The sequence below is a fragment of the Cricetulus griseus genome, assembly GCF_003668045.3.
Source record: "Cricetulus griseus strain 17A/GY chromosome 1 unlocalized genomic scaffold, alternate assembly CriGri-PICRH-1.0 chr1_1, whole genome shotgun sequence".
Lineage (NCBI taxonomy): Eukaryota > Metazoa > Chordata > Mammalia > Rodentia > Cricetidae > Cricetulus > Cricetulus griseus.
Window position 1 is genome coordinate 208276128 of NW_023276807.1, and position 24333 is coordinate 208300460.

The 24333-nt window shown below is 41.4% G+C and overlaps 1 gene segment (V, D, J or C); it reads left to right on the forward strand.

Annotated features, from left to right (window-relative positions):
* Positions 1–22374: 22374 nt before the first annotated feature.
* Positions 22375–22903, forward strand: LOC100769151. The segment is given in 2 exon segments: positions 22375–22426; positions 22602–22903. Coding segments are annotated over 2 exon segments (354 nt in total).
* Positions 22904–24333: the final 1430 nt, after the last annotated feature.

A 24333-nucleotide genomic window follows, 5' to 3' on the forward strand; every position in this document is an offset into this window, starting at 1 on the left:
CTTTTACCCAATTCTTGTCCTAAGCGCCATCCACCCAGATCCCTCCAGGCTCGTCCCTGCTTGAAACAGACACGCCCAGGTAGGGTGGAGCTTCCTGAATCTGGCTTGGTTCAGGACACTCTTCCTTCCCTTTCCGTGGACTCATCGCAGACCAGGTGAGCCACCCCCTGCTTTTACCCAATTCTTGTCCTAAGCGCCATCCACCCAGATCCCTCCAGGCTCGTCCCTGCTTGAAACAGACACGCCCAGGTAGGGTGGAGCTTCCTGAAACTGGCTTGGTTCAGGACACTCTTCCTTCCCTTTCCGTGGAATCATCGCAGACCAGGTGAGCCACCCCCTGCTTTTACCCAATTCTTGTCCTAAGCGCCATCCACCCAGATCCCTCCAGGCTCGTCCCTGCTTGAAACAGACACGCCCAGGTAGGGTGGAGCTTCCTGAATCTGGCTTGGTTCAGGACACTCTTCCTTCCCTTTCCGTGGACTCATCGCAGACCAGGTGAGCCACCCCCTGCTTTTACCCAATTCTTGTCCTAAGCGCCATCCACCCAGATCCCTCCAGGCTCGTCCCTGCTTGAAACAGACACGCCCAGGTAGGGTGGAGCTTCCTGAAACTGGCTTGGTTCAGGACACTCTTCCTTCCCTTTCCGTGGAATCATCGCAGACCAGGTGAGCCACCCCCTGCTTTTACCCAATTCTTGTCCTAAGCGCCATCCACCCAGATCCCTCCAGGCTCGTCCCTGCTTGAAACAGACAAACCCAGGCAGGGTGGAGCTTCCTGAATCTGGCTTGATTCAGGACACTCTTCCTTCCCTTTCCGTGAACTCATCGCAGACCAGGTGAGCCACCCCCTGCTTTTACCCAATTCTTGTCCTAAGCGCCATCCACCCAGATCCCTCCAGGCTCGTCCCTGCTTGAAACAGACACGCCCAGGTAGGGTGGAGCTTCCTGAATCTGGCTTGGTTCAGGACACTCTTCCTTCCCTTTCCGTGGACTCATCGCAGACCAGGTGAGCCACCCCCTGCTTTTACCCAATTCTTGTCCTAAGCGCCATCCACCCAGATCCCTCCAGGCTCGTCCCTGCTTGAAACAGACACGCCCAGGTAGGGTGGAGCTTCCTGAAACTGGCTTGGTTCAGGACACTCTTCCTTCCCTTTCCGTGGAATCATCGCAGACCAGGTGAGCCACCCCCTGCTTTTACCCAATTCTTGTCCTAAGCGCCATCCACCCAGATCCCTCCAGGCTCGTCCCTGCTTGAAACAGACAAACCCAGGCAGGGTGGAGCTTCCTGAATCTGGCTTGTTCAGGACACTCTTCCTTCCCTTTCCGTGAACTCATCGCAGACCAGGTGAGCCACCCCCTGCTTTTACCCAATTCTTGTCCTAAGCGCCATCCACCCAGATCCCTCCAGGCTCGTCCCTGCTTGAAACAGACACGCCCAGGTAGGGTGGAGCTTCCTGAATCTGGCTTGGTTCAGGACACTCTTCCTTCCCTTTCCGTGAACTCATCGCAGACCAGGTGAGCCACCCCCTGCTTTTACCCAATTCTTGTCCTAAGCGCCATCCACCCAGATCCCTCCAGGCTCGTCCCTGCTTGAAACAGACACGCCCAGGTAGGGTGGAGCTTCCTGAATCTGGCTTGGTTCAGGACACTCTTCCTTCCCTTTCCGTGGACTCATCGCAGACCAGGTGAGCCACCCCCTGCTTTTACCCAATTCTTGTCCTAAGCGCCATCCACCCAGATCCCTCCAGGCTCGTCCCTGCTTGAAACAGACACGCCCAGGTAGGGTGGAGCTTCCTGAAACTGGCTTGGTTCAGGACACTCTTCCTTCCCTTTCCGTGGAATCATCGCAGACCAGGTGAGCCACCCCCTGCTTTTACCCAATTCTTGTCCTAAGCGCCATCCACCCAGATCCCTCCAGGCTCGTCCCTGCTTGAAACAGACACGCCCAGGTAGGGTGGAGCTTCCTGAATCTGGCTTGGTTCAGGACACTCTTCCTTCCCTTTCCGTGGACTCATCGCAGACCAGGTGAGCCACCCCCTGCTTTTACCCAATTCTTGTCCTAAGCGCCATCCACCCAGATCCCTCCAGGCTCGTCCCTGCTTGAAACAGACACGCCCAGGTAGGGTGGAGCTTCCTGAATCTGGCTTGGTTCAGGACACTCTTCCTTCCCTTTCCGTGGACTCATCGCAGACCAGGTGAGCCACCCCCTGCTTTTACCCAATTCTTGTCCTAAGCGCCATCCACCCAGATCCCTCCAGGCTCGTCCCTGCTTGAAACAGACACGCCCAGGCAGGGTGGAGCTTCCTGAATCTGGCTTGGTTCAGGACACTCTTCCTTCCCTTTCCGTGGACTCATCGCAGACCAGGTGAGCCACCCCCTGCTTTTACCCAATTCTTGTCCTAAGCGCCATCCACCCAGATCCCTCCAGGCTCGTCCCTGCTTGAAACAGACACGCCCAGGTAGGGTGGAGCTTCCTGAATCTGGCTTGGTTCAGGACACTCTTCCTTCCCTTTCCGTGGACTCATCGCAGACCAGGTGAGCCACCCCCTGCTTTTACCCAATTCTTGTCCTAAGCGCCATCCACCCAGATCCCTCCAGGCTCGTCCCTGCTTGAAACAGACAAGCCCAGGCAGGGTGGAGCTTCCTGAATCTGGCTTGGTTCAGGACACTCTTCCTTCCCTTTCCGTGAACTCATCGCAGACCAGGTGAGCCACCCCCTGCTTTTACCCAATTCTTGTCCTAAGCGCCATCCACCCAGATCCCTCCAGGCTCGTCCCTGCTTGAAACAGACACGCCCAGGTAGGGTGGAGCTTCCTGAATCTGGCTTGGTTCAGGACACTCTTCCTTCCCTTTCCGTGGACTCATCGCAGACCAGGTGAGCCACCCCCTGCTTTTACCCAATTCTTGTCCTAAGCGCCATCCACCCAGATCCCTCCAGGCTCGTCCCTGCTTGAAACAGACACGTCCAGGCAGGGAGGAGCTCCCCGAATCTGGGTACAGGCCACTCTTCATTCCATTCCCGGCGACCGATCCACCAAGAGGCCTAACGCCATCAGAGTGAGGAGGCTATGAGGAGAGGCAAAACCATCCAGAGCTTCTGACATTGAATTCCTGGCCCACACACACTACAGAGTAACAAGAGGAGATAGAGAGATCCTACCTGCACTCACTGGAAAAAGATATGGGAAGAAGACAGAATAAGAACCCGCTCAACAACAGAAAGACCAATATGACACCACCAGAATCTAGGGACTCCACTCCAGCAAGATCTGAAAAGCCCAACACAGTGCATGAAGAAGAGATGGACCTCAAAAATTATCTGAGCAAGATGATAGAGACCTTCAAAGAGGAAACAAGAAAATCCCTTAAAGAAATAGAAGAAAAAGTAAGCAAAAAATTACACGATATGGAGGAAAAGACAAACCAAAATATTCAAGAAATAAACAAATCTCTTAAAGAAGCTAAAGAAACCCAAGATAAAACAACCAAACAAGTGAAGGAAGCTCTTGAAACAGTTCAAAACATGAAAGCTGAATTAGACACATTAAAGAAAACACAGAATGAAGCGATGCTGGAAATGGAAAGGTTGGATAAACGATCAGGATCTAAAGATGTGAGTATAACTAATAGAATTCAAGAGACAGAAGAGAGAATCTCAGCTATTGAAGACTCGCTAGAGGATATACATTCATCAACCAAAGAAAACCTCAAGACCAACAAATCCCTAACACAAAATATACAGGAAATATGGGACACCGTGAAAAGACCAAACCTAAGAATAATAGGTGTAGAAGAAGGTGAAGAAACACTGCTCAAAGGTACAGAAAACATATTCAATAAAATCATAGAAGAAAACTTCCCCAACCTACAGAAAGATATGCCTATGAAAGTACAAGAAGCTTATAGGACACCAAACAGACTGGATCACAAAAAGAAGTCCCCCCGACACATAATAATCAAAACTCCAAATCTACAGAATAAAGAAAAAATATTAAGAGCTGCAAAGGAAAAAGGCCAAGTAACATATAAAGGCAAACCAATCAGAATCACACCCGACTTCTCAATGGAAACTATGAAAGCCAGAAGGTCTTGGATAGATACACTACAAGCACTAAGGGAGCATGGATGTCAACCCAGACTACTGTACCCAGCAAAACTTTCAATCACTATAGATGGAGAAAACAAGATTTTCCATGACAAAAACAGATTTAAACAATACATATCCACAAATCCAGCACTACAGAAGGTTCTGGAAGGAAAACTCCAACCCAAGGAACATAACTACATGCACAAAAACACAGGCAATAGATAATCTAATATTGCCAAACACAAAAAGAAGCAGGAGAGCAAAATCCACACACAATGACACCACCAACAATAAATCCAAACCAAACAAGAACCAACGAACAATGGACATTAATATCCCTAAATGTCAATGGCCTTAACTTACCCATAAAAAGATATAGGCTAACAGAATGGATACGAAGACAGAATCCATCTTTCTGCTGTTTACAAGAAACACACCTCAACTTCAAAGACAGGCGATACCTCAGAGTAAAAGGATGGGAAAAGATTTTCCAATCAAATGGCCTCAAGAAACAAGCAGGTGTAGCAATCCTAATATCTAACAAAATGGACTTTAAACTAAAATCAATCAAAAGAGATGAAGAAGGGCATTTCATACTCATCACAGGAAAAGTCCATCAAGATGAAATCTCAATCCTGAACATCTATGCTCCAAATACGAAGGCACCCACATTTGTGAAAGAAACATTACTAAAGCTCAAACCACACATAAAACCACACACACTTATAGTAGGAGACTTCAACACCCCCCTTACACCACTAGACAGGACCACCAGACAAAAACTTAACAAAGAAACAGAGGATCTGAAAGAAGTCATGGCCCAACTGGGGTTAACGGATATCTATAGAGCATTCCATCCAAACTCAAAAGAATATACCTTCTTCTCAGCACCACATGGCACCTTCTCCAAAATTGACCACATAGTAGGCAACAAAGCAAACCTCCACAATTACAAAAGAATTGAAATAACCCCCTGTATCTTATCAGACCACCATGCATTAAAGCTAGAATTCAGCAACAATACAAATGGCAGGAAACCTGCAAACTTTTGGAAAATGAATAACACCCAATTGCACCATTCCTGGGTTGAGGAAGAAATAAAAAAACAAATTAAAGACTTCCTAGATTCTAATGAAAATGCAGACACAACATACCCAAACTTATGGGACACTCTGAAAGCAGTCCTAAGAGGGAAGTTCATAGCACTAAGTGCCCACATGAAGAAACTAGAAAAAAGTCACATTAGAGAACTGACAGAACAACTGAAAACACTAGAGCAAAAAGAAGCAAACTCACCAAGGAGGAGTAGACGCCAGGAGATAATCAACCTGAGAGCTGAAATCAATAAAGTAGAAACTAGGAAAACATTACAAAGAATCAATGAAACAAAGAGTTGGTTCTTTGAGAAGATCAACAAGATAGACAAACCTCTAGCCAAACTAACCAAAAGGCAGAGAGAGAGCACACTAATTAACAAAATCAGAAACGAAAAGGGGGATATAACAACGGACACTGTGGAAATCCAGAGAATCTTTAGGTCATACTTTGAAAATCTGTACTCCACAAAATTCGAAAATCTAATGGAAATGGACAGTTTCCTGGATAAATATCACTTACCAAAATTAAATCAAGATCAGATAAACAATTTAAATCGACCCATAACCCCTAATGAAATAGAAGCAGTCATCAAAAGCCTCCCAACCAAAAAAAGCCCAGGACCAGATGGCTTCACTGCAGAATTCTACCAGAAATTCAAACAAGAGCTGATACCAATACTCCTCCTCAATAGAAGCAGATGATATTTCCGCACAATAGAAGCAGATGGGATATTGCCAAACTCCTTCTATGAGGCTACAATCACTTTGATACCCAAGCCACACAAAGATAAGAATAAGAAAGAGAACTACAGACCAATATCTCTCATGAACATTGATGCTAAAATACTCAATAAAATATTGGCTAATCGAATCCAAGAACATATCAGAAAAATCATCCACCACGATCAAGTGGGCTTCATCCCAGGGATGCAAGGATGGTTCAATATACGAAAAACCATCAATGTAATCCACCATATAAACAAACTGAAAAAGAAAAACCACATGATCATCTCACTAGATGCTGAAAAGGCCTTTGACAAAATCCAACATCCCTTCATGACAAAGATCTTGGAGAGAACAGGAATAACAGGAACATATCTAAACATGATAAATGCGATATACACCAAACCAATAGCCAACATCAAACTAAATGGAGAGAAACTCAAAGCATTTCCTCTAAAATCAGGAACAAGACAAGGATGTCCACTCTCTCCATATCTCTTCAATATTGTTCTTGAAGTTCTAGCTAGAGCAATAAGACAAGATCAGGATATCAAAGGGATACAAATTGGAAAGGACGAAGTCAAACTTTCACTATTTGCAGATGACATGATAGTCTACATAAGTGACCCGAAAAACTCTACCAGGAAACTCCTACAGCTGATAAACACCTTCAGCAAGGTAGCAGGATACAAAATTAACTTAAATAAATCTGTAGCCCTACTGTATACAGATGATAAACTCAATGAGAAAGAAATCATGGAAACATCACCTTTCACAATATCCACAAGCAACATTAAATATCTGGGGGTAACACTAACCAAAAAAGTGAAAGACCTGTACAATAAGAACTTTGAGACTTTAAAGAAAGAAATTAAAGAAGATACCAGAAAGTGGAAAGATCTCCCATGCTCTTGGATAGGCAGAATTAACATAGTAAAAATGGCAATTCTACCAAAAGCAATCTACAGATTTAATGCAATCCCCATCAAAATCCCAACACAGTTTTTCACAGACATTGAAAGAACAATACTCAACTTTATATGGAAAAATAAAAAACCTAGGATAGCCAAAACAACTCTTTACAATAAAAGATCCTCTGGAGGCATCACCATCCCTGACTTCAAGGTCTACTATAGAGCCATAGTTCTGAAAACAGCTTGGTATTGGCACAAGAATAGACAGATAGACCAATGGAATCGAATTGAAGACCCTGATATTAACCCACGCACCTACGAACACCTTATTTTTGACAAAGGTGCTAAATCCATACAATGGAAAAAAGATAGCATCTTCAACAAATGGTGCTGGCACAATTGGATTCGAACATGCAGAAAATTGCAGATAGATCCATACTTGTCACCATGCACGAAACTTAAGTGCAAATGGATCAAAGATCTCTCCATAAACCCAGCCACACTGAATCTTTTAGAAGAGAAAGTGGGAACAACCCTTGAACAAATTGGCACAGGAGAACGATTCCTGAACATCACGCCAGAAGCACAGACACTGAGGTCTGCAATTAATAAATGGGACCTCTTGAAACTGAGAAGCTTCTGTAAGGCAAAGGACACAGTCAGTAAGACAAAACGACCACCCACAGAATGGGAAAAAATCTTCACCAGCCCCACATCTGACAGAGGACTGATTTCCAAAATATACAAGGAGCTCAAGAAGCTAGCCACCAAAACACCATACAATGAAATTAAAAAGTGGGGTGCAGAACTAAACAGAGATTTTTCAACAGAGGAATCTGAAATGGCTGAAAGACACTTAAGAAAGTGCTCAAAATCCTTGGCCATCAGAGAAATGCAACTCAAAACAACTCTGAGATACCACCTCACACCTGTCAGAATGGCTAAAATCAAAAATACCAATGACAACCTATGCTGGAGAGGTTGTGGAGAAGAAGGAACACTCCTCCATTGCTGGTGGGAGTGTGAACTTGTAAGACCACTTTGGAAATCAGTATGGCGGTTGCTCAGAAAAATGGGAATCAATCTACCTCAAGATCCAGCCATTCCTCTCTTGGGTATATACCCAAATACTGCTTGTCCATACAACAAGGACATATGTTCAACCATGTTCATAGCAGCATTGTTTGTAATAGCCAGAACCTGGAAACAACCTAGATGCCCCTCAACTGAAGAATGGAAAGAGAAAATGTGGTACATTTATACAATGGAGTACTACTCAGCAGAAAAAAGCAATGGAATCTTGAAATTCGCAGGCAAATGGATGGAACTAGAAGAAACCATCCTGAGTGAGGTAACCCAATCACAAAAAGACAAACATGGTATGTACTCACTCATATATGATTTTTAGACATAGAGCAAAGGTTTACCAGCCTATAATCCTCTACCCCAAGGAAACTAGAAATCATGAATGACTCTAAGGGATAAATGGACCCCAGGAATGGGAAATGGCATGAACTCCCGAGCTAATTGAGAGCATGAGGGTAGGGAGTGGGTGCTGCCACAATAAGAGCACAAGATGAAGAGTAGAGGAGAAGAAATGGAGGAGCAGATATATTGAGTTGGGGGAAGAATAGAGGAGAGAGAGCAGGATGAGAGATACCATATCAGAGGGAGTCACTATAGGTCCGAGAAGAGATCTGGAACTAGGAAGATCTCCAGAGACCTATAAGGATGACACGATCTGACAGTCTGGGCAGTGGAGGAGAAGTTGGCCTAGAAACCCTTCCCCTAGAATGAGATTGATGAATACTCTCTATGCTATTCTAGAGTCCTCATCCAGTGGCTGATGAGAGCAGAGACAGACATCCACAGAAATACACTGAGCTGAAATCTGGAACTCAGTTGAAGAGAGGGAGGAATGAAGAACGAAGGGGTCTGTACCTGGTTGGAGAAACCCACAGAAACAGTTGGCCTGAAAAAGGGAAAGCATATCGACCCCAGATGCTCTTTGGGAGGACAGTACAGGACTAATCCAGCCCCCTGATCATGGATGCCAATGGGGAGGCCCCTGCACTCCTTGGAGCCTCTGGAGATGGACTGGCATTTTGCCCTGGTGGGTGGGAGGGACTTCGAGAGCCCATCCCACTTGAAGGGATTCGCTCTGTCTCTGAACACATGGGGAGGGGCCTAGGCCCAGCACAGGAAGATTTGGTGGACTTGGTGGAGCCCTGGTTGGGGTCCCTACCCTGCCTGGGGAGTGGCGGGTGGATGGGGTGGGGGGTAGGTTGGAGGTGGGGGAGAAGGAATGGGGGTGGGAGAAGGAATGGGGTGGGGGGAGGGAGAGGGAGAGGGAAAGTACATGTGAAAATATTAATAATTTAATAAAAAAAAAGAGGTGAATGCACAATTTTTAGGGATTGAAACTCTATCTAGAGTTCGCCAGAGTGTTAACTTGGTGGTCTGCATTGGACTGGAAGTACAGAGAGGAAGGATAAAACCATATGTAGCATATATGCCTATAAATCTCTAGGGTCATCATCTGTTACAGCAATGGAATACCCAGATTAATATTCCTCCAGTTTCAGATGCAAATCATATAGAATCTTTAGATGGTAGACAAAATATAGTAAGGCACTATGGTAAACAGTTACCAACCATCCAGTCTGTAAAGAAACAAAGTACAAATGATAAACCTTCAGAGGAGCCAAAGACCCTACCTTTAAAGTGGCTTACAGATGAACCTGTCTGGGTGGACAATGGCCTATGACTTCTGAGAAGCTAGAGGCTTTAGAAAAGTTAGTACAGGAATAGCTAGAGGCTGAGCATATAGAAGAATTTAACAGCCCTTGGAATTCTCCTGTATTTGTTATCAGAAAGAAGTCAGGTAAGTGGAGAATGCTGAGAACCATCAATAAAGTAATTCAGCAAATGGGCTCTCTGCAGCCTGGAATGCCATTGCCTTCCTTCATTAATAAGGGATGACTGATCATAGTCATTGATCTGTAAGATTGTTTTTTTCACAATGCCATTACAAGAAAATGATAGAGAAAAATTTGCATTTACTGTACCAACTCTTAATAATTCACAGCCAGTTAAGAGATTTCAGTGGAAGGTTTTGCCACAAGGAATGCTAAATTGTCCTACCTTGTGCCAGCACTTTGTGTAAAAACCTCTAGAAATAATTCGTAAGAAATTTCCACAATCCATTCTTTATCTTTATATGGATGATATATTCTAATTCAGATTCTAATAAAGAAACATTAGAATGAATGTTTGAAACAGTGAAGGAAGTTCTACCTCGTTGGGGATTAAAGATTGCCCCAGAAAAGATACAGAGAGGAGATTCCATTAACTATTTAGGTTGCAAGATAGACTTACAAAGAATCAGACCTCAAAAAGTACAAATTAGAAGAGATCGTTATCAAACTCTTAGTCTTCAGAAGGTGCTAGGGGAAATTTCTCAACTACAGACAATAATTGGCATGGAAAAACATCACATAAAGCATTTAAAAATGGCCCTTAAAGGTGATAAGGACCTAAACAGTCTGAGAATATTATCTGCTGAGGCAGAAAAATAGTTACAATGGGCAGAAAACAGAATATTGGATGCACATGTAGATCAGAAAAAGCTTGATTTAGACTGTATTCTGATTATCTTGCCATCCAGAGAATACCCTTCTGGGATTCTGATGCAGAAGGAAGATACCATATTGGAGTGGATATTTCTGCCACATAAACAGGATAAAAAGCTAAAGACGTACATAGAAAAGATTTCTGATTTGATTCTAAAGGGCAAATTAAGACTTTGTCAACTGACTGGAAAAGATCCAACAGAAATTATAGTACCTTTAACTAATAAGGAAATTTCCCCCTTATGGAAGGACAATGAATACTGACAGATAGCTCTTACTGACATTTTGGGAACTATTAGCAACAATTATCTCAAAACTGACAGAATTAAATTCATAAAAAAGACAATCTGGATTCTTCCAGTATTGTAAGACAAACTCCTATTTCTGGAGTTCTCACCTTCTACACTGATGCCAACAAATCAGGTAAGGTGGGTTATAAATCAGGAGAGGTAGGTAAAGTAGTTCAAAGTCCGTATACCTCTGTACAGAAGGCAGAATTATATGCAATTCTCATGGTACTTATGGATTTTACAGAGCCTCTCAATATAGTTACTGATTTTCAATATGCAAAAGGAGTCGTGTTACACATTGAGACTGCAGAATTCGTTCCTGATAATACAGAATTAACTTGACCATTTATACAATTACGGGACACAATCAGGAACAGAATTAATCATATATATATATATATATATATATATATATATATGTATAGAGAGAGAGAGAGAGAGAGATATCACATATCAGATCCCATACTGGTCTGCTAGGCCCACTAGCACAAGGAAATGATGAAATTGATCATTTATGAATTGGAATACACCTATTAGAGGTGATGGTCGCTATGGATATACTGGCACAAATAAAAACTGACAATGTTCCAGCATATGTACCCACTAAATTGAATGTTTTTCAAATATTATGACATAAAGCATGTAACTGGTATACCACACAATCCTACAGGACAAGCAGTGGTTGAGAGATCTAATAGAACACTAAAAGAAATGCTCCATAAACAGGCTGGGGGAACAAAATGCCCCAAACATAGGTTACATAATGCATTAGTAACACTAAACTTTCTTAATGCTAATGAGAAAGTCACTGAACTACGGAAAAAAACTGCAGAATTGAATTAGCTGGTATACTTCAATGACATACTGATCTCTGTATGGAAATCAGGACATGTGTTACGTTGGGGAGGGGGTTTTGCCTTTGTTTCCACAGGAGAAGAGAAACTTTGCATGCTATCAAATTTAATCAAGACTCGAGTTGATAAAGAAAACCCTCTCGACCGAGGAGAAATGACAGGTGTTCTAATAAGGTATACTCATAAAGTGTATAGAAACCTCCCAACGGAAAGGGATGTGTTTTGTTTTTATTTTTACAGGAAAATTCATCTCCAGAAGGTAAAAGACACTGCATGGGTAAATACTTAAGAAGAGAAGGTAGCTATAACCATCAAACAAAAGGAATGTGCCATATGGTAAAATATATATAGTAAATCTATTTCTCTTTACTTCCTAGTCCCTATTCAATTGAACCAATGCTGGCTTTAGTGTTGGATTTGGCTTTCCTCCTCTAAATCCAAGCACATTGTTAATAAACTTCAGAGTTTCTGTATTATATCAAGAAGCCAATTGATGTAATACAGAATAGGAGAAAAATTGGGGACTGCCATTTGTCTTTTCTGGCTGTTTCTCTCAAGGTATACATCCCCTCATAATTGTTATTTTCCCATTGTTGCCTTTCTTAATATGCATACATATACAAGTAAAAAAATTGTCTGCTAACATTTATGTTTGAGTCCCACAAAGCCAATGAATAACTGCCTGTACTCAGCAATAACAGCAATCCCTGTACTCCCTGGAAAGAAAATGGGCCACACCTCCTCGAGTCTACTGGATCCAACTTGATTGTTTCAACTGACACTCCGGCCAGATCTTCTGGTAGTGATTTCAATCAACACAAGAACTTCAATCAAGATAAGGACTTCAACCTGGACCTTCAGTCAAGTATCTCCCACCAGACACAGACTGGATATAACCCATTCAGAATGTTCACTAAACTAACATTTTCGTCCCACAGGACCCATGAGGCTGTCGTCATCCCAGTTCAGCAGCTAAGCAGCTTGTAACATACTACATCCCCTTTCCCCACTGTTGACACCTAGTTAGGGTTAGTTTCCTATTGTCTAAGGTTGGGTTTGGAAGGAGGTGTTCAAGCTTGGACATCTCTTTCAGATGACTCTAAGGTTTAGTTGGAATATAGTTAAGATGTGACATTAGTAGTTCATTATAACTTCTTGTAATTCACTCTTATGATTGTTAATTATAGATAATTTACACTGTTAAGTTTTAAAACTCTTTTATACTACAAGGGGGATTGTAGGAGGAAATGCTGGCCACCCACACTTGAGGGCTGGCACAGGTGATGCTGACCACACATACTTGGGCATGGTCAGAATAACATAGTAAGGCTTTAAATATGAGAGTCCCAGGCATGCTGCTCTCTCTATTCCCTCACCTACCTTGTTGTAAAGGACTGGTTCAGTTTCATGAGTACTTTCCTAATAAACTTTGCTCTATGTGTAAAATCCATATATGAGTGAGTGCATACCATGTTTGTCTTTTTGTGACTGGGTTACCTCACTCAAGATGGTTTCTTCTAGTTCCATCCATTTGCCTGCAAATTTCAAGATTCCATTTTTTTTTTTTTTTGGCTGAGTAGTACTCCATTATATATGTACCACATTTTCTGTATCCACTCTTCATTTGGGGGGCATCTAGGTTGCTTCCAGGTTCTAACTATTACAAACAATGCTGCTATAAACATTGTTGAACAGATGTCCATGTTGGGTGAACGTGCTGCTTTTGGGTATATGACTAAGAGTGGAATTGCTAGATCTTGTGGTAGACTGAATCCCATTTTCCTGAGGAATCGCCATACTGTTTTCCAAAGTGGCTGTACAAGTTTGTACTCCTACCAGCAGTGAAGGAGTGTTCCCAGCATAAACTGTCATTGGTGATTTTGATTTTAGCCATTCTGACAGGAGAAAGATGGTATCTCAGAGTTGTTTTGATTTGCATTTCTCTGATGGCTAAGGATGTTGAACACTTTCTTATGTGTCTTTCAACCATTTAGATTCCTCTATTGAGAATTGTCTATTTAGTTCTGTACCCCCACTTTTTCATTAGATTATTTAGTGTTTTGGAAACTAGCTTCTTGAGTTCTTTGTAAATTTTGGAGATCAGCCCTCTGTCGGATAGGGGTAGATGAATATCTTTTCCCAGTCTGTGGGCTGCCCTTTTGTCTTGCTGGTGGTGTCCTTTGCCTTACAGAATCTTCTCAGTTAAAGGAGGTCCCATTTATTAATTGTCGATTTCAGTATCTGTGCTACAGGTGTAATGTTCAGGAAGCTGTCTTTTGTACCAATTCATTCAAGGGTACTTCACACTTTCTCTTCTAAGAGGTTCAGTGTGGCTAGATTTATGTTGAGGTCTTTGATCCATTTGGACTTAAGTATTCTGCATGGCGATAGATATGGGTCTATCTGCAGTCTTCTATATACATGCCAGCATCCAGTTATGCCAGCACCATTTGTTGAAGGTGCTTTCTTTATTCCATTGTATATCTTTAGCTTCTTTGTCAAAAATCAGGTGTTCGTAAGTATGTGGGTTAATATCGGGGTCTTCAAACTGATTCCATTGGTCTATTTTTGTGCCAATACCAAGCTGTTTTCAGGACTATAGCTCTATAATAGAACTTGAAGTCAGGGATGGTGATGCCTCCAAATATCCCTTTATTGCACAGTGTTCTTTTGGCTATCCTGGGTCTTTTGTTTCTCCATATAAAGTTGAGTATTGTTCTTTCAAGGTCTATGAAGACTTGTGTTGGTATTTTGATGGGGGATTGCATTGAATCTGTGGATTGCTTTTGGCAAGATTCCCATTTTTACTATGTCGATCCTACCTATCCAAGAGCATGGGAGATCTTTCCATTTTCTGGTATCTTCTTTAATTTCTTTCTTTAAAGACTCAAAGATATTATCACACAGGTCGTTTTTGGTTAGCGTTATCCCAAGATATTTTATTTTGTTAGTTGTTATTGTAAAGGGTGATGTTTCTGACTTCTTTCTCATTGCATTTATCATCTGTATATAGTAGAGCTACTGATTTTTTTTTAGTTAATCTTGTATTCTGCCACTTTGCTGAAGGTGTTTATCAGCAGTAGTAATTCCCTGGTAGAGTTTTTTGGGTCTCTTATGTAAACTATCATATCATCTGAAAATAGTAAAAGTTTGACTTCTTCCTTTCCTATTTGTATTCCCTTGATCTCTTTTTGTTGTCTTATTACTCTAGCTAGAAATTCAAGTACAATATTGAAGAGATATGGAGAGAGTGGACAACTTGTTTTGTTCCTGATTTTAGAGGAATCACCTTGAGTTTCTCTCCATTTAGTTTGATGTTGGCTGTTGGTTTGCGGTATATTGCTTTTATCATGTTTAGGTATGTTCCTGTTATTCCTGATCTCTCCAAGACCTTTATCATGAAGGGATGTTGGAGTTTGTCAAAGGCTTTTTTCACCACATATCGAGATGATCATGTGGTTTTTCTTTTTCAGTTTGTTTATATTGTGGATTACATTGATGGATTTTCCTATGTTGAACTATCCCTGCATCCCTGGGATAAAGCCAACTTGATCATGGAGGATGATTTCTCTGATGTGTTTTTGGAATAGATTTGCCAGTATTTTGTTGAATATTTTTGCATCGATTTTCATGAGGGATATTGGTCTGTAGTTCTCTTTCTTAGTTGTATCTTTGTGTGGCTTGGGTACCAAGGTGATTGTAGCCTCCTAAAAAGAGTTTGGCAATAGACCTTCTGCTTCTATTGTGTGGAACAATTTGAGGAGTACTGGTATTAGTTCTTCTTTGAATTTCTGGTAGAATTCTGCACTGAAGCCTTCTGGCTCTGGGCTTTTTTTTGGTTGGGAGACTTTTGATGACTGCTTCTATTTCCTTAGGCTTTATATGTCTGTTTAGGTTGCTTATCTGTTCTTGATTCAATTTTGGCAAGTGATATCTGCCCAGAAAATTGTCCATTTCCTTTAAATTTTCCAATTTTGTGGAGTATAGTTTTCAAAATATGACCTGATGATTCTCTGAATTTCCTCAGTGTCCGTTGTTATGTCCCCCTTTCCTTTCTGATTTTGTTAATTTGTCTGTTTTCTCTCTGCCTTTTGGTTAGTATGGATAAAAGTTTGTCTCTCTTGTTGATTTTCTCAAAGAACCAACTCTTTGTGACATTGATTCTTTGAATTGTTTTCTTTGTTTTACTTTATTGATTTTTGCCCTCAGTTTGATTATTTCCTGGTGACTACTCTTCTGGGGTGAATTTGCTTCCATTTGTTCTAGAGCTTTTGATTGTGATGTCAACTCTCTGGTGTGACTATTCTCTAGTTTCTTTCTTGTGCGCACTTAGAGCTATAAACTTTCCTCTTTCCTCTGAAAGTACTGCTTTCAAAGTGTCCGATAAGTTTGGGTATGTTGTGTCTTCATTTTCATTGAATTGTAGGAAGTCTTTAATTTCTTTCTTCATTTCTTCCTTGACCCAGGAATGGTGAAATTGGGCATTATTCAATTTCCATGATTTTGTAGGGTTTTGCAATTTGTGTTGTTGTTGAATTCTATTAAAGTATGGTGGTCTGATAAGATACAGAGGGTTATTCCAATTTTTTTTGTATCTGTGTAGGTTTGCTACATTGCCAAGTATGTGGTGAATTTTAGAGAAGGTTCCATGTGGTGCTGAGAAGAAGGTATATTCTTTTGTGATGGAATGTTCTATAGATGTCTGTTAATCCCAATTGTGTCACAACTTCTGTTAGTTCCTTTGTCTCTTTGTTAAGTTTCTTTCTGGTGTTCCTGTCAAGTGGTAAAAGAGGGGAGGTGAAGTCTCCCACTATAACTGTGTGATGTCTTATTTGTGATTTGAGTTTTAATAATATTTCTTTTACAAACGTTGGTGCCTTTGTATTTGGGGCATAGATGTTTAGAATTGAGACTTCTTCCTGATGGATTTTTTTCTGTGATGAATATGAAATGACCTTTTCATCTCTTTGATTGATTTTAGTTTGAAGTCTAATTTGTGAGATACTCGGATAAATACTGCAGCTTGTTTTTTTTTTTTTTTTTTTTTTTTTTTTTTGGTCCATTTGATTGGAATATCTTATTACCAACCCTTTACTCTGAGGTAATGTCTGTCTTTGAAGTTGAGGTGTGTTTCTTGTATTCAATTAGAGCAGACAGATGGATTTTGTCTTTGTATCCATTCTATCTGCCTGTGTCTTTTTGAATTGTTTCAAAAGGCGAGTTAAGACCATTAAAATTGAGGGAAATTATGGACCATTGAGTGCTTATTCTTATTTGTTTTTGATTTGTTGTTGGTAGTGGTATTGTATGTGGAGTTACCCTGCTTTTTCTTTTGGCTTTTGGTAAAGTGGGATTATCTATTGCCTATGTTTTTGTGAGTGTAGTTAATTTCTTTGAGTTGGAGTTTTCCTTCTAGTACTTTCTGTAGGGCTGGATTGTTTAAATCTGGTTTTGCTGTGGAATATCTTGTTTTCTCCATTTACAATGATAGAAAGCTTTGCTGGGTATAGTAGTCTGGGCTAGCATTCATGTTCTCTCAGAGTTGGTAGAATATCTATCCAGTCTTCTGGCTTTCAGAGTTTCCATGGAGAAGTCCAGCATAATTCTGATAGATTTGCCTTTATATGTTACTTGACTTTTTTCCTTTGCTGCTCTTAATATTCTTTCTTTATTCTGCACATTTGGTGTTTTAATTATTATGTGATGAGGGGTCTTCTTTTGATCCAGTCTATTTGGTGTTCTGTAGGCTTCTTTGACTTTCATTGGCATGCCTTGTTTTTTTAGGTTGGGAAAGTTTTCTTCTATGATTTTGTTGAATATGTTTTCTGCACCCTTGAGATGGGTTTCTTCACCTTCTTCTATACCTATTGTCCTTGGGTTTTCACAGTGTCCCATATTTCCTGGATATTTTGTGTTAAGGATTTGTTGGACTTAAGATTTTCTTTGGATGATGAATCTATTTCCTCTAGCTTATCCTCAGCGTCTGAGATTCTGTCTTCCATCTCTTGTATTCTGTTGGTTATTCTGTTCTGTATTCTGTGGTTCCTGATCATTTACTCAACTTTTCTATTTCCAGCATTTCCTCTGTTTGTGTTTTCTTAATTGTTTCCATTTCAGTTTTCAGGTCTTGAACTGTCTGAATTGTCTCCTTCAACTGTTTTCTTGTATTTTCTTGGCTTTTCCTTAAAATATTTAATGATTTCTTGCATCTTTTGGTTTGTCTTTTCTTCCATTTCTCTGAAGATTTTCTCGTTTTCTCTCTTAGGATTTCTATCATCCTCGTGATGTTATTTTTAAGGTTGCTTTCATATGCTTCATCTTGAGTGATCTCATAGTGAGAATAACTGATTACATGTAAAGACTTAGTTGACTGTCAGGTGACATTTAGATGCATGCACTCCAATGACATCTCTGTGTCACTGGCAGGAAATACTCATGATGGAAAGGCTCTTACCTTTTAGTAATCAATATATTTATTAGAAGATTATTATTGCACAGTGTATGAAAACCATTATAATATAAAAAAATAATTTCCTTGATTTGTTACTGAAATCAGATAGTGATGGATTCCCACTACCCTGGCAGATCTCTGTGGAGTGTTGAGTGAAGCATGAGGAGCATCCACGTGTCTGTGAGGTCTTGCTCAGGTCCAGGTCTTTGGGTGGTACAGGGTTATTTGCATAGAAATAAGGGAAAACAAGTGCTCCTTTATCCTCTCCAGGATGCTCTGGGTTCCTTCTGCCTCTGCCTCCTAAGTGATAAGATCAGAGGCATGCACCATCATGTCCCATGCAGGTTTCTGTGATGTCTCTTCTATGCTATCTCTATAAGCTCTGAATGGACACTAGCCCACTCATACATTTGGGCAAGCCTTGCCCTTATCCCATGCCTCTGCTTTGCTACAAACTTTTAGATTATATTCCTACCCTGTTAGAGTAGATTTGACAGAGGAGGAGTCCTCGGAGCCTGCAGTATATCTGGAACAACTGATAAAAATTCATGTCTCATGGGAAGATGGTCTTAAAAAGTGGACTCATGAAATTTGAAGGAAAGATGGCAGAGGATTTCAGCAAGTGTGTCAGAGGATGGCAAAACTAGGAACATGGTGAAGAAGGTAACAGGAGAGTGTGGTCACAGTAGATAAAGACCATGTCATTAGTGAATAAGGCCCATCCTTGGCCTGCAGACCTGCCCACAACACAGAGCTGCTGCTGTTGGCAGAAGGAAATCTTGGCCCACAGGGCGCCCTGTAGGCTGCAAGGAAAACTTCTGCAATCTGAGAGCCCCAGGGTGTCTGGCCCTGAAGACAAGGAGGTATGTAGCAACCTGGAGCTCTTAAGGAATCTGCCCCAGAATGTCCTGCCTAGCTGAAAGAGTACCATGACTCTGGACAACATCAGGATATGAGACTTGGCTATGGTCCAGTATTTGTGGTGATTTAGAAATTAGAAACCTTGAGTCAGACCAGTGTCTTGTTGCTATGAGTATGTGCATGTAAAGCAGTTTTACCACCACTGCCTGGCTGCTGTTGCTCACTAATGTGGCTGCCAGGATTAAAGGTGTGTGCCGCCACTTCCTTGCATGTGTGGCTAACTAATGCGGCTAGCTTTGCATTCTCATCATCAAGCAAGATTTATTTGTTGGATCATAAAGAAAATATCATCACACAAATATGTGATGGAGAGATAGAAAGGATGGAGGAACACGTGTGTGGTAGAAAGAGATGATACTAGAGATTTGTCAGGGATAAGAAGGATGCATGTCCTTCCTGAGTAGGGCCAGCAAGGTATTGTGCAGAAACATGACAATTTAGTAGACTTTGTCCCTGGAGAGCCATGCCCAAGTGGACCATCACCCTGGTTATGAGCAATGACAGGAAGTTTGAGATGGAGGTCAGTTCATTTTCTGTATTGGCCCCTTTGAAAGACCTCTAATGGCCTGTTCTGCTCCCAGAGGCCACATCAGTGTCCATGATCCATGCTAGTGCCCCATTCCATGTTGATGCCCATGGTCCATGTGGACGAACTGGGTCTGTACTACAGCTGGAGGCCATGTTGGCATTTGTGATTCATGATGTTGCTTGGAGGCCATGTTAATGCCTGCAGTCCTGGGTCCATGGTGACATCTGTGGTCCATGCCACCCCTGAAGGCCACATTGGTATCTGTGGTGTGTGCTGCCACCTGAGACCATTTTTATGTTTTATCACAGACAAAGGGATGTCTGCAGCCTTGTCTGACACCTGATGTCATGTTGATATTTGTGCTCCATGCTTCTGCAGGAGGCCATATGGATATCCATGGTTTGTGCTCCAGCTAGAGCCCATGTTGATGTTCATGGCCTGTGTTGCCACCAAGGGTCATGATGGTGTCCACTGACCATTCTACAGCTGAGGTCTATGTTGATGTCTGTGCTCCCACCAGAGGCCATGTAGATGGCTATGGACAGTATTGCTGCTGACTATAAATAACAAGAAGCTTCTTTTGCAGAAGTATTGATGAATACAGCCTCACAGTTGTGAATGAGAGACATAGAATGCTTCTGTGTCATCACCCCCTCCCTACAGTCCACTCCCACAACAAACAGTCTAGACAGGCAGCCATTGAATAAAACTCTTTAAAAGTGTGATAAGGTTATTAAAGTGTAGCTCTTCCCAGTTATGGCTTCTTGTGGGCTTGGGAGATGAGGGGGTGAGGAAGGACTCACTTTTTTGTGGGGGAGGTCTTGCCACTGGGTGTTTGACCATGCTCCAGTGAGCATATGAACAAGACAAATTGTACTTGCTGTATTTTTTCTTCTTCTTTTGGGGGTAGGTCACAAGGGTGGGTAATGGACCCAGAAAGTGAGTAAAATCACATGGACCTGTTGGGATTGTGGTGTATCCTGTGAAATTCTGAAATAATCAGTAGAAATATTATGTTGGGGAAAGAGTGTTACTAAAATCAGCACCATAAAGGTAAGATTTGACTTCTGTTTAATAATTTCCAATCAAGACATTGTTTTCAATTTTATGACATATTTTACACAGTACTCTCTGATTTATGTGGCTTTCATCACCTTTCCTTTGAGTTGAAAGACAGAACTTGAAGTGTGGTGGTGCCTTTTGCACAGATAAACTAGTTCTTGATGTCATTTAAGTTTCTCTGTAATAAGAGAAAAATGACTGTGAATAGAATATCAATAAAGTAAACAAGAACCTGTGGAGTAGGATGTGGAGTTTTATGGACATAGGCCAAGAAGTGGCATAGCTGGGTAGTGTGGTAGATTTTACATTTAGTTCTTTGAAGATTCTCACACTGATTTCCAGAGTACCTCCATCAATTTTCATTGCCCACAACAGTTAAGGGTGGGTTCTCTCCCCCACAACCTACCCCACCTTTATTGTCAGTTGTTTTAATAATTTAGTTACTTTAATTTGGGTGAGATGGAATCTCAAAGTTGTTTTAATTTGCATTTTCCTAATTGCTAAAGATGATGAACAATTTTGAGATTTATCTTTTAGCCATTTTTATCTCTTCTTTTGTGAACTCCATCTAGACAGTCTTGTCTTCTGACCATCTCCATTCCTTTCACCAGGAAATGATGGAGTGAAAAGGGCTGGTTTAGTGAGCCTGTGGAGATGGCCTGAAGTCACATTTATTTGTGGTGGCCATCCACTAGGGGGCACTGCAGGATTCCTAGAAATTACTTCAGGTTCCTGGAGGTTTGAAGATCTGAGAAGAGACATAAGGACACAAGGCAATCCACTCAGAAAGCAAGGAGTAGGGGTGATGGTGTGGAGATCACCCGGATCTTTAGCTCTCAGTAATTCTGCTGAAAACCACACAGGCATAAATCCTGTTAGCTGGATCCCACGTGTCTATCAATCTATTTTAATAAAATTCTCTGAACAAAATAGACTCTCATTGGACATTATGAGAATGGACACTGAAGAGAAAACAAATATACTGCTTTTATTTTTTAATGTTTTGTTGAAAAGTCCCCAAATTCAAAGAACTAGAAATTATTCCAATATCATTTCTCTCTGTCTCTGTCTCTGTCTCTGTCTCTGTCTCTGTCTCTGTCTCTGTCTCTCTCTCTCTCTCTGTCTCGATCTCTCTCTCTCTCTCTCACACACACACACACATACACACATATGTATATAGTATATTCTAAAATAGAAAGTAAAAAAATAACTACTTGGGTAAACTGGGAACTAATATGTATAAAAAATATGAGGGATGGGGCCTCACTGAACTTGGACAGGCATTCACAGCATGGCTAGAATCAGCTGTATTTTCCAGAAGAGCATGTGCAGACGGCAAGAGTTGGAAAATAAATGAGGGCTGAAACACGGGCATGCCTCATTTTCTTTTAATTCCCAAATCTGTCTTAGGGAACATTTTCTATGCACATGACGATCTGCTAATATCAAGAAGCTCTTTTTATTCTGTAGATCCTTCCAGGCACTGACTGCTTAATACTGGAGCTATTGATTTTCCCACCAGTATTCTACATTTATGTATTCCCCTTCCTCAGACATTCGTCTCCAAACTCCCCTTCCAAGAAGTGTTACATTAGAAATACAGTGTCCCGGGGTCTCCATCATTGTCCTCCACAGCTGTGCAACAATTGCCATGCAGAGTCCTGAGGTGCAAGTGGGTGGGGTTTCTTCTTCAGATGAATGAGGAAGTTGGGTGATTCAGACAGAAGCTGTTGTGTGTGAGCACAAGTGTGTCTGGGCACAAGACTTGACACCCTCACAGCTGGAGAGAGACATCCCAGCAACTGAACAGGGGCCATGCAGAGGAAGCTGAGAGCTGTGCTGGGGATTCTGTGGGTGCAGATTTGCTGTGAGTTGTGCTCTCCTACATTGCTTTAGGGATTCTCCAGAGAGGTCAGTGTTGGAGGGGGAAGGAGCCAACCCAGAGCTCCTGTACAGTCATCCTCATGGTGTCTCCTGGGATATTTGCCAGGTGTGGGTGGAAACCCCTCACTGATTCTGGTTTCCTTTCTGTTTCCAAGCAGGGGTGAGAGGAGTTGAGGTGGAGCAGAGTCCTTCAGCCCTGAGTCTCCACGAGGGAACCAATTCTACATTGACATGCAAGTTTTCTACAACCATGAATACTGTGCAGTGGTTCCGGCAGAATCCCAGGGGCAGCCTCATCAATCTCTTTTTCCTGACTCCAGGAACAAAGGAGAATGGGAGGTTAACTGCAACATTCAATTCTAAGGAGCGCTACAGCACCCTGCACATCAGGGACACCCAGCTGGAGGACTCAGGCACCTACCTCTGTGCTGCTGATGCACAGTGCTCCCAGCAAGCCTGAAGCCTGGCCCCAAACTGCAGCTGGGTGTGCAGCTACAGCCCTGCCACAGGGAGACTCTGCAGGAGGCTTTTGTGCAGCTGTGGCCTTATCAGATCTCCACCAATTACAAGGAAGGTGTGAGGAAACAGAAAATTCCACAGCAGAAGTTCACACTTAAATTCAGACTGATGTGACACTGACTTGTAGAAGGGTAAATGCTCAGAAACATCAGCCACTTGACTAAAATCTACACTTTATTTTATCAAATGCTTGTGCTAATGTCATAAAACATAAACCTCTCTTACACACTACAGAATCATTTGGTCTTTTCTCAGAATTGGAAACTGAGAATTACTGTTTCCATCCTGTGTTTAGAGAACACAGGACAATACTTCCAGGTAATCTGCTCAATATGAATTGGATAAAAGAATTAATTTTGAAGATATAATGAAGTAAGTCCTACAAAGGTAGGACAAATCTTAAATCACAACATGATTTCAACAATGTCTTGATATTTTAAAAATATATTTAATTATGCAATTCACAAATAATTTTTACATAATAAATTATGAAACCCAAATGATACATTACAAACTACAGAGATATATTTGTATCACAGTAATACTTGCTGCAATTGATTCTACATAAATATTTACCTATCCACAATTTAATAATCATCCAGAAATTCTCATTCAAACATTGCTTTCAAAAGAAAAACTGGAAACCTAAAAGTCACACAGTAGGGAATAATTCATTACTTTATAATTAAATGTGATCAAAACACTGCTGATTCCCAAAGGGTTGGCAGGTTATATTCCACAGTTGAAAATCTCCCGTGTGCCCTTTGTCTCTGCAAAGAACTGGAAAGCAGCCATGCTCCTTCATTCAGGAATTGTCTCCCCATTGTTATTTTCATGTTGAAACAGCCCCTCAGTGGTTACAATAGCAACTGTATTGGCTAAAACATTTACTTTCTAGAACTTCACAAATTAACCCTCCCCTTGTGATTCATTCAGCTTCAGCTCCATTGCAACTACATTTGTTTCAAATATAGATTATCTGAGATTCCCAGACAATAAACAATTCCTAATTGTCAATAAGTTCTATGTGAGCATGGCTAGAAGTGGTGACACTACAGTGACAGCTTCTACAGTAAGAATTACTAATTCAGTCATCTCAGAGGGTTCACAAATAGCAACCACCATAATCCTAGATTCCTGATAGTGTGTGGTGAGGAATTAGGTGGTGGTAATTAGGCACAGAATGAGGGTACTCTGAAGAAGCTTCCTAACTGATCTTGATAAATTATTTTCCTAATTTCATTCCTCCTTAATCGTGACTTGAAAGTGCTTGTTTAATAAAGAAATGAACTTGAGAGCTACAAATAGCATTATTAGAAGTTTTCTAGACACGGCATACAGTAAACTTCAAAAACCAATATAAATGTTATT